The sequence below is a fragment of the Falco peregrinus genome, chromosome 6 (genome assembly GCF_023634155.1).
Source record: "Falco peregrinus isolate bFalPer1 chromosome 6, bFalPer1.pri, whole genome shotgun sequence".
In the NCBI taxonomy this organism is placed as follows: Eukaryota; Metazoa; Chordata; class Aves; order Falconiformes; family Falconidae; genus Falco; species Falco peregrinus.
In genome coordinates, this window is record NC_073726.1 from 13718183 (window position 1) to 13732656 (window position 14474).

At 39.4% G+C, this 14474-nt stretch overlaps 1 protein-coding gene across 1 annotated transcript in view; it reads right to left on the bottom strand.

Moving 5' to 3' along the window:
* TES (testin LIM domain protein) overlaps positions 1-14474 on the bottom strand; it is a 28437-nt gene that overhangs the window by 2879 nt on the left and 11084 nt on the right. Inside the window, exons 2-5 of the mRNA XM_055808460.1 lie at positions 13779-13864; positions 5527-5779; positions 4018-4353; positions 489-704 (exon numbers count right to left, since the gene is read on the bottom strand). Of these exons, the coding sequence (XP_055664435.1) occupies positions 489-704; positions 4018-4353; positions 5527-5779; positions 13779-13864 (891 nt within the window). The remainder of the gene's footprint in view (positions 1-488; positions 705-4017; positions 4354-5526; positions 5780-13778; positions 13865-14474) is intronic.

Genomic DNA, 14474 nt, shown 5'->3' on the forward strand with positions numbered 1-14474 from the left:
CCAAGGAGCTCCTCACGATTCCACCATTTCAAGTGATTTCAACAACAAAAACAAAAGGCATTCACTTACTTGACCGTTTCCCAAAAGTCCCCATTTTGTTTATGAAGAGCCCATAGATGCCACAGGCTCCAGGCAGGCTGCTTGCTCACTGTGTGTCACACAAGGTGTGCTTTGGCAAGGTCCTCCACTTAGTGCCCTCCACAAACAGCTATGTAACTTGGACTTCATAGAAGAATTTGTACTCATGTATTACATCTTATGTCCCTGCAGACCACACAAACTGCCCATCAAACCCAAAGCAAAACTATGGATCTTTCTCAAAGTTGAGTGTCCGTATCAGTTTGAGTTCCTTGCAACTATGATCAGCTAAAACTGGTGAAAGCTGTAGGACAGACATCATGTCCCTACACCGAAATACTTTACTAAGTCATATTCACTTCTCATGGGAGCAAATGTGTGCTAAAACAAAGGTCTGGTATACTTCCTACCTCATCACATCCAGCACAGCGGGGTTTTTCACTATCACAATAATGTCTTCCACAGTACAGGTTACCATTCTTCCAGAAATAGATCATATCTACTAGAAGTTCACTGCAGGTGCAACAGACAAAACAAGCTGGGTGCCACAGTTTGTCATATCCAGCACGTTCTGCGTAGACAGCTGGGTCACCTTCTTTCATGTTCAGTTTGCAGCGATAGCAGGACTGGAAAGAGGTTATTGCCAAATTAAATAAGTCTTTGAAGACGTCTATTAAAAGCAAGTACATATTACTGACATATTTAATTCCACCTTCCCAGACCAAAATTAAAGCATTAGTTTACCCTCCCGTGATCAGACAGTAGCGTGACATGATGCCACAGTACAGGTTTAACTAAGCAGTTCAAGATGATGCACATTCTACTGACATTGCACTAGTGTTACTAAATGGATTACTGTATTTCGCCATATTCACCTTCTTGCAGCTACAGTCCATTCTTAGAAAAAAAAAACAAACAGGCAATTAAAACGGGATGTTATGTTCTATAAGCCTTACATACTGAAGAAAAAGGAGCCTCCATCAAAGCTAACCAGCTACACTATGACTAGAACAAATGACAAGAAAACAGCTGTCCTTATAGGTCGTGAGAAGATCAAGTCGAATCTGTACCACTGGTGAGGAAAAAAAAAAAAATCATTTGTGAATATTTCAAATTCATTCTGTTTAAAGCTGTGTTCTAGAGATGCTAGTCACTCATGGCTGTTGTCCAACAGTCCATGATTAACGATCTTGGAATTGGGAGCATGATTATGGAAAAGGGACTACAAAGTTTATGAACACAGCTACACTACTAGTCATTTCAAAAAGTTAACAGTCTGTCTTCTGTCCTACATCTGCTTACAGGCAGGGTTTTCTCATCAAGTCAAAAAACACAGGTTGTTTAGGTTACTGAAATAAGAATTTTTATGTACACTTTAACCACCAGTTTGGCATTTCCTGTACTCCAGCAGACCAGGCTGAACATCCTGGGAAGGTTTACGCTATGATTTACATCACGACAAGCCCAGCCATAAATGGCTTTTCTAACTCGGCGTGTGTGTGTATATACACATAAAAAATTAAAATAAATGGAAAAATAAAAAGTGTCTCAGCTGTAAGGCATATTGATCAGATCCCCATATTTGTTTCAGACAAGCGATTTCAAAGTATACAAAGGAAGACATCAAAAGGGGAAGAAGCACAGCATGAAAGGGGAACTAGTGAAAGGGGAAGTGTAAATATGTATGTATATAAAGCTTCTTGACTCTTCTTTCTACTTCAGACCTCACACTCCAAGAGAAGCCAATTGGGAGGTTTAGTAGTTGCATGGACCCAGATAAGAGCAAGCAGATTCATTTACCTATCATTTGTAACATCCCCAGCCTAGGTGGTTGAAAGGTGCATAAAGAGATGTGCTTCTTTACAAGATTAAAATATGCTGAATACCCATTTTTCTGTTATTCAGCTTTCAGTCATGGTGAAACAGATCTATTTTTTTTTTTTTTTAAACAGAGGCAATTATTACATGTATATTTACATTAATAGCTGAGAGCTGGTTGGTTGTGTTTTGTTGATTTTTTGAAATCATGTTTAAAGGAATTGCAATCCATTCCTACAATGAAATATAATTTTTCAAGACATTCTATTTACTACAGCTATGGGAATATATGCTTTCAGATTCAGTCTGAACAAAAACATACAAGAAAACATGGAGAGCAAAGATGCAGAACTAATAGAAAAAAGCATAGACAAGGATGACAATTCTTCTGCAAGGCATTTAAGAGCTCTTCTTTGTATTGGTTTATTTTGAACTGTTAAAAAAAAAGATGTTGAGATAATGTTATAGCACATAACTAAGACTAAGTCACATTGCAGAAATCAGACAAAAAAAAATGCTTCAAAATAATCTCTCTAAACGCTGATTATTTAGCCCAGGGTAAACTCAGTACCTGACAACAGATAAGCAACTCAAATATTCACTTACACTATTAAACACTTCTAAGTCTCCTAAACCACAGCCCACAGTGGTGAGGTATGCCTGGCCTAAACAGTAGGAGGTATATTCAGGTGCTCAAGTAAGAAAAGTTTTGAAGCAATAAATAGGTGTAATGTATAAACAAAACACCTGTTGATGCAATTGCTCAAGAGGACAGAGAGCATCCTGCCCTTGACTTAACGTAGTCCAGGCCAGCTGGCCAGCAGGGTACAATGCAAGGTATGTATTTCTGTAGGTCTGTCTTGAGGAGAAAAGTGAAGAATTGCTCCGGTGAAACCAAAGTAACCCAGCAGAAGAGGCTGCATGAATGCAGAATGACAGCAACTTAATCCACAACAAAATAATGTTTTAGTATCTTAGAATCTCCATGACAAGATAATGGCAAAAATAACTGAATAATTAAATCTAAAAAGTAGCTACAGGTAACCAAATGGCACAGCATACGGCTATTTATGGTAGGTGCACATGTTCAAAGCTAAAGTGTTAATTTTATATTCCATATTAATTACGCTAGAAGAAATACACTGTCAGTTTAAAAAACACAAAGACACACCAAGTACACCACACCCCCCAATAACACCGAAAGCTATATTCTACAGCCATGTTAACAAATAACTTCATCTCCATCTAGAACTCATATTAATTTTCTGTATGTAATCTGGACACAAGTAATTTTTGTGATTCATACATATGATAGCAACACAGCTAGAAATCAAGTTATAGGAGCTTTTGCAATTCTGAAGTGAAGGTCTACCTTCACTAAATTAGCCTAATGTTACTTCAGTAATCCTACCCCTATTTTGTATTCATAATTGGTAGCAGAGAAGTAGTTAGCAAAATATGTCAGAAATACTGTATTATGGCTACAGTTTAGAAACATCAAGGAAAACTGGGTAATTTTACACACCTTTTTTTTGTTGAGCTATTACAAGGCACAAATCAGATGCCAGAGGAAAAAATACATCAAAAATAAAACTGATCTGATTATGAAAAGGAGGCTAGTCAAAACAGCTGTTATACCGTTTGGTTTGATGGACATGGGAGGGAGAAGTGTTACTTTAAAGTTAAATGAAACTAAGAAATAATAAACAATTTGTCAAGCGAGTAATTTTGGTGCTCTTCCAAGAGAGGAGAAAACAGGATTCTAAAATTAAACTCTTCAAGAGGAGAAAAGCATAGCAATTAGTCTGTAGGACTACAGAAGTTTCGTGATTATTATTCTGTAAGAGCCACCCTACTATACTGTATCTCCAAGCTAAGGTGTTTTTGCAATGAGGATGGAAAGGTCACCTAGGAAGTTATTTGCTGCAATGTCCTAAATATGGTCAGAAACGAGGGTTCTGTGCAGGCATTCACAACATTTTCCAGTTCCCCTTCTTTCTTTCCCTCCCCAGATTTTCACTATTCCAAGTTAACAAAAGAGTTACTTGGGTTTAAACAACCAAAGAGAGCACATGGATGACAATATACCTTCTTATTTTATCTTTCCTTTCTTATACTTACATACTGAGATGCCTTCTGATCTGGGGACTTGTCCTCCATCACTCCTACAGCAGCTGAAGTGCCTCTGTCACCATTGTTCAAGTTATCCTTCTCAGTGCCTCTCTTTTCCACCTCACCGGGGAGCTTGACATCTCCTACGCCAAGTGCCTCGTTTTTGTACTTCTTCACAAACTGTTCCATCTGCTTAACTTCACTGGGGGAGAGCTCATGGCATTTTGAAGGATCCTGATCATGAGCAGGCAGCTGCTTAGCCAACTGCTTCTTCCTGTACTGTGCGCCTTCTGAGCCAGCAACAGGCTGCTTCTCCTTCGGTAGCATCTGCATATACTGTCTAGCCTGAACCAGGAGGAATTAGATATCAGATGCCATTTCAACTATAGACCCATCCTTTTAAGAAAACACATGACTAAAAATCTCTACTGTTGTTAGCGACAGTAAAATTTGTCAAAACAAGGTTTTTTCCATAAATATTAAGCTTCTGAAACACAGTAGATGGAGATAAAATACGGCAGCTGCATTAATTGGCTTCTTCCCAGAGTAAAAGATAGGCTTCTTTTTAAGCCTTTTACAACATGCAGAACAGAGTTATTCCTTCTCAGAGTAAGTAACATTTACACAGCACCTTGTGTCTTCAAAGCTATCTAAAACTGCTGATCATCAGTATAGCTTTAAAAATGTAGAAGCTGAATTAGTCTGCCTGGGGCACACAGCCCATTGCATAAATAATTCTAGCTAAATAAAGAAAAAAAAAAAAGTGCTCCAGTTTTAAAAAAGCAAGGACAAGCCTAGAAATCAAAGTGCTAACTGAATGTTAAGTAACAGTTGATCTAGATGCACAAGGTTTGATTAAATCACTGAAAAAGGGTATTTTGAGAGGTAGGTCAGAGGTAACGCAATTGTGGCACGGATCACAAGACACTGCAGTAGAGCAAATTAGCAATCAAAGTTTGAGAAGTGAAGCAAAATGTTCAGAAGGCTATCTACCATCTCATACTTCAGCTGAAAACATACTGGAAGAAAGCTGCTTTTTTAGATGTCAACACTAACCTTGTTCTTACCATATACAGTAAAAGCTATATGCAAGACTGAGTGTTCCCTTTAACATTAAACAATAACATACATTGTTGCGGGGTTGTTTTGTTGTGGGTTTGGTTTTTGTTTTGTGGGTTTTTTTTAAATTATTTTTCCTTTTAAGCCCACACTCCATGCAAATTTTTCAAGTTTACTAAAATAAGGCAGGTTAGAGAAACTGGACTCCAGGGAGTTAGCAGATAACACTTAATCCTATCTATTAAAAACCACCTCTCCCTGGTTCTCAAGAAGTTCCATAGACAAGCATCCACATCTGCAAGATGACAGAGGCAAGGCTCATTGAACAGGCACCACATTTTCAGTTTTGAGGAAGAAAAGAAGATCACAACAAGCAAATTTATCCTTCTGGTAAGCTCTGCTTCTCTATCTTCCATCAACTCCTGCCTTGAACATGAAGAAAGAGTGAGTTGGACTTACAAGCGTCTGATTCTGAACAGGAGGAGCCCACTCATAAGTCACAGTATTGATGGATATGTTCTTCTTGGCTGGCACTGGATTAGTCAGTATCATTACATTGCGTTTATACATGGGAATGCCATCATTCTTCAGCTTTGCAATAAGGGTTGTGTATTTTGTATCTTCAAAGAGTTTCCCAACTTTCCGATCTTCCTCATTGCTTGTGAGGACATCATGCTCTTCCTGACCACATTTGCAGTTGCGGCATATTTTTCTGAAATTTATGGAAATAGCAACAAAGTTACAGTCTCAGCTGAAAATTACATCCCACAACAGCTGCACACCTAGTAACATCATCACTGGGAACTCAAAACCTTGTTATGCTTTGGTTATGGAGTACAGAGTTAATTCTGCAGTATGTCAAGCACCTCTTTAGCACATTCTTCATTTCTCCTGTTGTATTATTTATATTCTTTGTTCACAGAGATTGTGATCAGATGGATATCTGTCAACTACACTAATGCATTTTGAATATGATGCTATATCATTCCTTCAGTTGCATCTCAGTACTGATCACACACTTACATGTCCACTATCATCCCACTTGCCAGATTTATTATGGTTACCCACCCATGAGTTCACTTAAATGCATCAACATGTTCCCTCCAGCAATCATTTATTTGGGCTTTTAGTTTTTTAGGTTCTCTTTATATACTCAAAACCACGCATACTATACTATTTTCTTCGTATGCATTTCACTGCATGCATGATCATGCGGTTAACCCAGGGTTGCTATCAAGTAGAAACAAATATTTCCTAGAAAGGAAAAAAAACCACATACAGCCATATATACAGCGCAATTGCACCAAGTTCTGTTCAAAGTTCAGCATTTAAAAGAGAAGATGAAAGAAAAGCGAAATGCTTACACAGACAAGACCTTTCAAACAGCTCTGAACCAAGTCAGAGGTATTCTGGCACACGCTGTACAAAGAATTTTCACAGATAACATCCTTAAAAGGTAGAAGGCTTTACTTAGATATAAATGGTATTCTTTCATATGCAACACATTTGAACTTCTTTGATTATGGGATATTAGAGAGTAATTTATTACCTTAAGCATAATTAAACAATTCACATATAATAAACAGAACCTTGGATTATACAAGCTATTTTCCTATTTATTAATGGCTTCCCCAGAGCTTCAGTTCAAAGCACAGTCAGCCACAGTACATGGAAATTAGTGAAGCTGGATGTTAACTGAAGGTTCTTATTATACCAAGAAAACATGTCAACTTTCTGGATCTCTAGAGTTTAAAGAAAAGTAGTATTTTACTTCATTATTGATTCTTCACATAGTGAATAGTGAAAAATCACTACCTATAAAATGCTTTTCAACCCTGTTTGACAAAACCACATCAAACTAATATTGTTCTGCATCTTGTTTTCTAAAGTCTTGAAGGCAAGATACATACCCCTGAAGGCACCTAACAGTCAAGACAGAACAGACAAGAACATGCCATGACTAGAGCAGGCCCATTAGGTGATGGGAAAGGAGGAAAGGAGGAGGACCTGCGTACAACTGGTTATGTGAAGTGACACACAGCCAGCACCAAAGATACGCACCACATACGTACATCACTTTATGATGTGGGGTACTATCACTTCAGCGTGTGATGGATGCTGCCCTGCTCATGCGATTATACAACTGCAAGTTGTGTTAACTGAAGTTAAGTCCACTCCACATGAAAATAGCTAACACTGCAACAGAAATAAGCCACTGAGAAAACAACAAGCAAAATAAGAACATTAAGCAGAACCAACTCCACTTTGCAACCCATAAAAACCTAAAGAAATCAGTAATTGAACTTTAGGCTGTCTGACAGCTTGCATGACTTCCAACTCATCTCCACAACAGCAAAGATGCACAGAATTTCAAAGCTGGTACTCAACTGGATACCTAGCAAACACTAAACACTCTGCAGTCTCCCAGCTTACCAAAACATTCAGGCATGAAGTAGCGTTACCCATTACACCTAAATGCTGTACTATGCACCTCAAGCACTTGTAACAAAATTTTGCAAGATACTCAGCATCAGTCTGTATGAGTCCTTTACCTAGCCAACACTTAAGAGACTATTTAATAAAGAAATTTATATTCACTTTGCTCATCTTAAGGCATACATATGATTATACCTTATTACCAACTCTCAATCATGTCTTCTTTGACATCTGAGGTGACAAAAATCAGACCTTACACTTTACAGGTTTAACTCATTACTACATCATGACCATCATGCAGCTATATGTCTCACAGCACACATGCAACTCAAATTCAAGCAGTTAGTACAGTCGAGCAATAGCTTACCAGATATTTTCTTCACTTTTTCAGCTTAAGTTATTAGCAATAGTAAGCCTCAGTTTTAGTCTTGCCTCTTGATGGGATGTGATCCCATAACATTGGTGAATGAACTGATATTCTTGGTTAACCCGTACAGACTCATTTAAGTACGGCCTTGCAATCCAGAACTACTCCATTTGCAAGACAGATCTCAGTAAATACAATTCATATTGTTGTTCTGTCTGCATGGTCACAGCAGCAGTGTGACAGTTTGTGCAGTTCCCCCCACTTTGTACATCACCCAGGTGTGCTGAAGCAGCACTGACAGCCTGCAGACAAGATCGTCCTTTTTTTTTTTTTTGCTCTCACTACCTCACAAAATTGCATAACTATTTTCTAGTAGTATTCTCTCAGGATGCAAAAGAGCTTTGAGTTTCTGTTTCCAACTAGGAGAACACCAACTCATTTGTTTTTAATCATCCTCAGTCCCACCTTGAAGGCTTAGTATGTTTCACTAAGTTTGGTACCCATGAGCGATTTCCTGTTGTCCTGATAACTAGATGAACAGATAGTTGCAAAGTGAAAACATACAATTTGTCCTCAGGTCCCACTGAAAACCAGCACTACTGTGATACTAATCTCCTCCCACCCCAGACTTAATTAAGAATTTGATAGTGTACACTTCAGTCTAATGTGGTCTCCCTGCTCTTTCAAGATAAGTGAATGACCCTTTGCCTACCTGGAGTTTGCAAGGAGCTGTTACAGAGGCTACGTTACAAAATTACAAGTGTAGTGGTCCTGACATTAGAGCTTGTGGATAATTAAGTCTCCAAATGCAGGAGAAAACAATCCAGAAATTATGTGAAGAATGTTGAGTCACAACTGATGTCAGCATCTCTCAGTAAGAGGGAAAATCCCCTAAACTGTTGCTATTTCCCCTGCTCCCCAAAGATCCCTTAGATCTCAGCCACATGAAAGTATCTATGCACTGCTAACAACCGAAAAAAAGTTTCCTGTCTTGATTTATAAACCCTTTTCTTGAAAAATTTCCAGTCCTAAAAGATACCCAGTTGACATTTACATACATAACTCTTCCTGCATAGTACTGTTCACAATTTATTCATGCCTTCTGCCACAAAGTTGCTATATCAGAGTCCTGTTCATTAATCACTCTCCCTTCTCCAGAGGGAATATGGCCAATTACTTCTACTCAGAATAGATCAGCCAGTCATTTCTTTGACTAGAATATAGCTATCTTACGAAGCAACTCCATCCTATTGCCTAAAACTTAAGAGTTCGCAAGTCCATCTGATAACTGATGCTGAATTTTTATTTTTGGTGTTAAAGCAAATACCTTACATATGCCAGGAAAACCAGCTGCTATTATATAAAAAAAGTTAAGTCTATACATAAACACATATCTCCTTTGGCTCTTATCAGCAAGACACGCAGTGAGAATTTCTTATTCTATCTGCATTCTCAGAAAGGTTTTCCCTTCACTTGAGGATATTCAGCAGGATCCCTACTAAAGGGGGTATTAGGGACTCCTGCTTACGTGTTCACAGCTCTCAGGACCGTCTCAAGACAGCAAAGGAGAAAAATATTCCTCCAGTCAAGTCTCAGCAATTTGGGAAGCTTTTCGCATTCAAAACATGGAAGATAGGGAAGAAGCTTCAAAATTTGTGGAATTAGAAGTTGCATATTACTGTAAAAGGCAGATCCAGTAGATTATGCCTTGGTTCCACGTTTTGGGTGGGTAGAAAGAGGAAGAACAAAGGTAAATAGAGTCCACCCTCTTTCCCAAGCTGGTGAATTCCTGCATCCTGGATGTTCACTGGCAGCAAGGATGAAACACTTCTAGCTCCTTCTCCAAAACCAAGTGTCAGCCATCCTCCTACTTTTCTGTGGTTTGGTGTATGGAGAAGAAATATAATTCTGATCATGACCCCTCCTACGCTGGCTTTGCAGTGGCTCCTGGCACCAGAAGGTAGCAGCTGCAAGAGAAGGCTTCAACAAACACCTGGCAAGTCCCGGCTTGTGCCCTCCATGCAGAAAGACCTTCTTTCTATGATTCCTTTCATTATATTTTCTCGCTAATAATGCGGCTATAGCAACTGCAAATGCTTTGAGCTGTCAGCTGTAGTATCAGAAAATGTTAAAGCCCACTTAGAGCTCTCCCTGCCTTCCAGGGATTGTATTTGTGCAGAGAAGGCAGATGCTGGAAAAAGTTGTTCCCAAGCTTAAGGTTCTTGCCTCCAGAAGCTTTTTAATATCTTGGCAAGCCACACCAGAGACAATTACTACTTTCTGGTATACACACGACCAAGATAAATCAGAACCTTCCCTCCTGCTTTCAGCAATTTCTGACTCCTGTCCCACACTTCCCTCTAGTGGGAAACCCTAACCCAAAAGCAAACCTGCATCCGAGCAGCGATCCCTTACAGCCAGCCTGTCCTGTGGGCTCTGCGGAAACTGTTTTGAACTCTGAAAGGAGTTATAACACCTGAATTGAAAAGACCCTACCTGTTGCTACACTTGGAAGAAAGCATGTTTCTGAGGACAATTTTAAAAGCAAAAGCTATTAACCTACTGAGATAAAGCAGGTGATTGTTCACCCTTCAGCTGCCATTGTAGACTGCAGCTCTCATTGTATTAACTTTGTGTTCGGCTTGCAACACCGAGGCTTTTAGAATTTCAAAATTTAGGAACAAATTTTACTAAGGACTTTGTTTACCACCAGTTCTGTACTAGCCTAAATTAACAGTTCTGCACCTATATAACCATCCCACACACTGTGCCAGGAATTATAGCAAAGTGAAGAACACTTGCCACTCCAGAAGAAGTATTTTCCAAATGCTTCCAGTACAGAGGAGAATGCGGTAGTAACTCTGCAAAGCCCTGCTACTAGATAGGTATACTTTGATTATTATTTTTTTTCGTGCGCTTTCCAATCTGTCCCCTCAAGGGCAGAGCTGAGGCTCTTTTGTACAGAAAGAAGTTAACACCTTAGCTCTCCAAGGTACAACTGAGATTTCATTTATCAGACCGAGAATTGCTGAATCTCCTCAGCTGCCCCCAGGAGAGGGCAGTCCTCACACAGACCACAGCAAGGACAGCAGCCTGCAAGCACAACTGCTGCCTGGCTTACTGTACTGGCTTCCTCTTTTTTTGGACTCTGCCCGCACCTGAGCAAGTTAACTGGGGGTGGGCAAGAAGCTGGGAGAAGGCACAGCAGAGTCAGGTTTGCCAGAGGATACTCCATACCGTATAATGTCATGCTCAGCATAAGGCAGGGCCAGAGGGTGAAGAAGGCAGGGTTGCTGACAGCCAAAGCGGGCACTGCCTGGAGACTGGCTGGCCATGGGTCTGCTAGCGGGAGATGGCGAGTGATTGCCTTTGCATCACTTGCTCCCCCCTAATGCCTGCTTTCATCTATTAAACTGACTTTATTTCAGCCTGTGAGTTTTCTCACTGCTGTTTTTCCCTTTTCACTGCCCTACCCTGCCGAGAGGGGACAGGGAGTGAGCAGCTCTGTGGGCGCTTGGCTCCCGGCTGAGGTCAACCCACAATAGTTTTCTCCCCGCGCCACCCCCCCCCCCCCCCCCCACCATCTAACAGTTTAACTACAATCCCTACTTCAACACCTGTCTTTTACAGGTGAGTAATAGTGAAAATTAGTGATTAAACTTCAAATAATTTTGATCATTCATGTTATAAAGACAGTATTCTGTCTACTTGTGCTACAGTTTGCTTCTGCTTAAATTAGTTTGATTTTAAGGCTAACAAGACTAAGTGAACAGGTGTTTGGGGATAAGTCCCTTTCTGTTCAAGCGGTGGACTCAAATCCCTGTATCATGCAAAGCATATTAATATATTTTTTTTTCTTTGAAAACTGCTTACACAAAACTGATTTCAGACTTCAGATTCACACTGTTGCTGTTCACAGTAGCAGCTCTCCTAGAAAAACAGCTATTTTCTAACCCATTCTTCAATTGCCTCAATAGCTAACTTTTCAACTGTTTCAGAGGTATGTGCCACATTGGGTCTAACACCTCAATGATGCTTCTCAGGCTGCTTCCAGGTACCCTATTTACCAGGTCTACCCCATATAGATTAGATTTCCAAATTAAAACCAGTGACTATTTAGTTATCCTTATGCCTTTTTCTTACTTGCTTTTTAATCCACTGCTGTCTACAAGCTCTTGCTTTCTAGAAGAGATGCTGCTCTGACAAGCTATGTATTCAGGACCTGGCACAATGAGCCCTACCCACAGAGGCACTGTGAAATGTGCATAAAGAAGAAACACATGCAAAACCCTCCAAATACACACACAGAAGCATACACATTCTAACTTGGAAATCATGCTATTATGTGACTAAATTGCTTTAGATATTTTCTTTCTTTTCATCCCAAATTCTTCTCGGCTAAAGAATAAGCTAGTAATTACAAAGTCTAACAATGGGAACTAAGAAAAGAGAGGACAAAAAGGAAGAGTTCAAAAAAGTTAACTGGACTAATCTTTGGTGGTTTTTTTTCCTTCCTCACTCGTGATTTCCCCATCTATCACACTGACTATGAACAACAAGCTTTCAAGTAGAAAGTGACATAATTTCTCATCTAGCCATGGATAAGCAGTGCTGTTTACTCCTGCGGTTTTTTTTATTCTGTCTTATTGAATTACCTACACACATTAACTGTGTACAGTTTTATTTTACCAGTACCTCTACACAAGTCCCCTTTGTGACTGAGTGCGTATTAAAAGCCTTCCATAAACTAATAATTTAATTTTTTTTTACCTTTGGATGATCATGTTTATTTATTAGTGTATCACTGCTTCCTGCTCCATGCCATTATTTGTAACTTATCTCTATAGCTACATATTACAGACACATAACCAAGAAGCTACATCCTCATCAGCTGTGGTCTGTTTGGTTTTCTTCTAAACCGAGTCTCAGCTACAAGTCAAATTCTTGGGCAGAGATGTAAAATCTCCAAGGCCTTATCTGCACCTGCCACTATGGCTGGGATGTAAAGCCTACCTTAAAAACAAAACAAAACCAAACCCACAAAATAAAACCCTACTGCAGACAGAGATATGACTGTAGCTAAACTGCATTGGTGAAACGTAATAGTTTTCATTGCTAGCACATACTATTGTTACTAACAATTATTTTTAAGTACTTTCCAGACTGCTCCCTTTGAGAGATTTTTATTTTTTTAAAATCAGAATCGCTAAGCTGCATCTTAAAGCACACCCAGTATGATCAGTGAACTAGGCTAGCTAGACATATACATGTATATTAATTCTGTTTTGGCAGAACAATAAAGGTCTTAATGGAATACAAAGTTCCTGCAGAAGTAATGGCATATACCACAACATAGAGTATTTACTGTTACTGTCATCAAATCTTACTGGATTAGGAACAGTACTTGGCCTTGGATGATGCACTGTCTAACTTATTTGAATTATGACACCTCTTCCCCCTCCAAGTCATTTGTAGCATATGCAACATTTCAACATAGATAATTTTACCTAAAATCTCAGATCAAAGCTTACATATTTGGTCAGGAGCTGAGAAAGCATTTTATTACTAAGATGACGCACACTTCTTCCCTTTCATCTCTCTTACTGTAGAGTCAGAGATGTTTTTACAAACCTACTTGAATTGTTTATTAAGATAAAGCAAATACTTCAGCAGAAGTACTACCACTGACTTCAGTGCAGATGAAACATGTTTATAAGTGATTACATACTTATACACTCTGTTGTAAAGCAGTTGAGAAGCCCTGGTCCTGAACCTAGACACGGCTTCTTTAAAGCTTCTGAATAGTTCAATTGAAAGAGAGAAAAAAAGCAGTTACTTAGACATTTGCATACATGTGCCAAGATCTGCAGTGCTGATTCATAGCTTAGAGACATCTGGTATCACTTACCTCCAGAAATGAAGCTCAAATCCTTCACATTTATCCTTGCATTTTAAGCAGGGGGCACCAAATCCTTGTTCGTGGCCCAAGCCCATCTGTGTACAGAGCAAGACGACTACAGTGAGCTTAAAGACATATGCTGCATTACTACTGCCTTTATAATCTATGATCCACAATGAAAACAACAGATCAAGCATTTGACTAAACTGACATCAGGACAGTATTGTGGGGCACACTCACCTTTCCACTGTGCCTACGGAAGTGACCAGTGTTTGTACAAGCATGTTCATAGGGTTGAGTTAGCAGGCAGAAAGTTAGCCTTGGCCAAAACCAAGTATTTTTCTGGTGACTTGCCCCCTCACCCCCAGCCTAGCTTGCTCTGCAAACTTCACATGAGGCAAGAAGCAGTTTTTTTCCAAGCCCTTCCTTAGGTCTGTGGCTGTGAAACCACAGCCAGTGAGGCCATTAAGACATCAAGTCAAAGGACATTTAACCCAGCTGTCAGGACAAAGTAATTTGCAGTACATGACTTGGCAAAATACAAGAGATCAAGAAGTAAACAGATTCCACGTTCACATACACTAAGCTGGGCATCTGATAGGAATAATAAAAAAAAAAAACATTTAAGTGATTAGTCTAATAATTTCCACATATACTTGAGACTACTCTGATAGCAACTGAAAGCAGAACATACTCTTTACAATT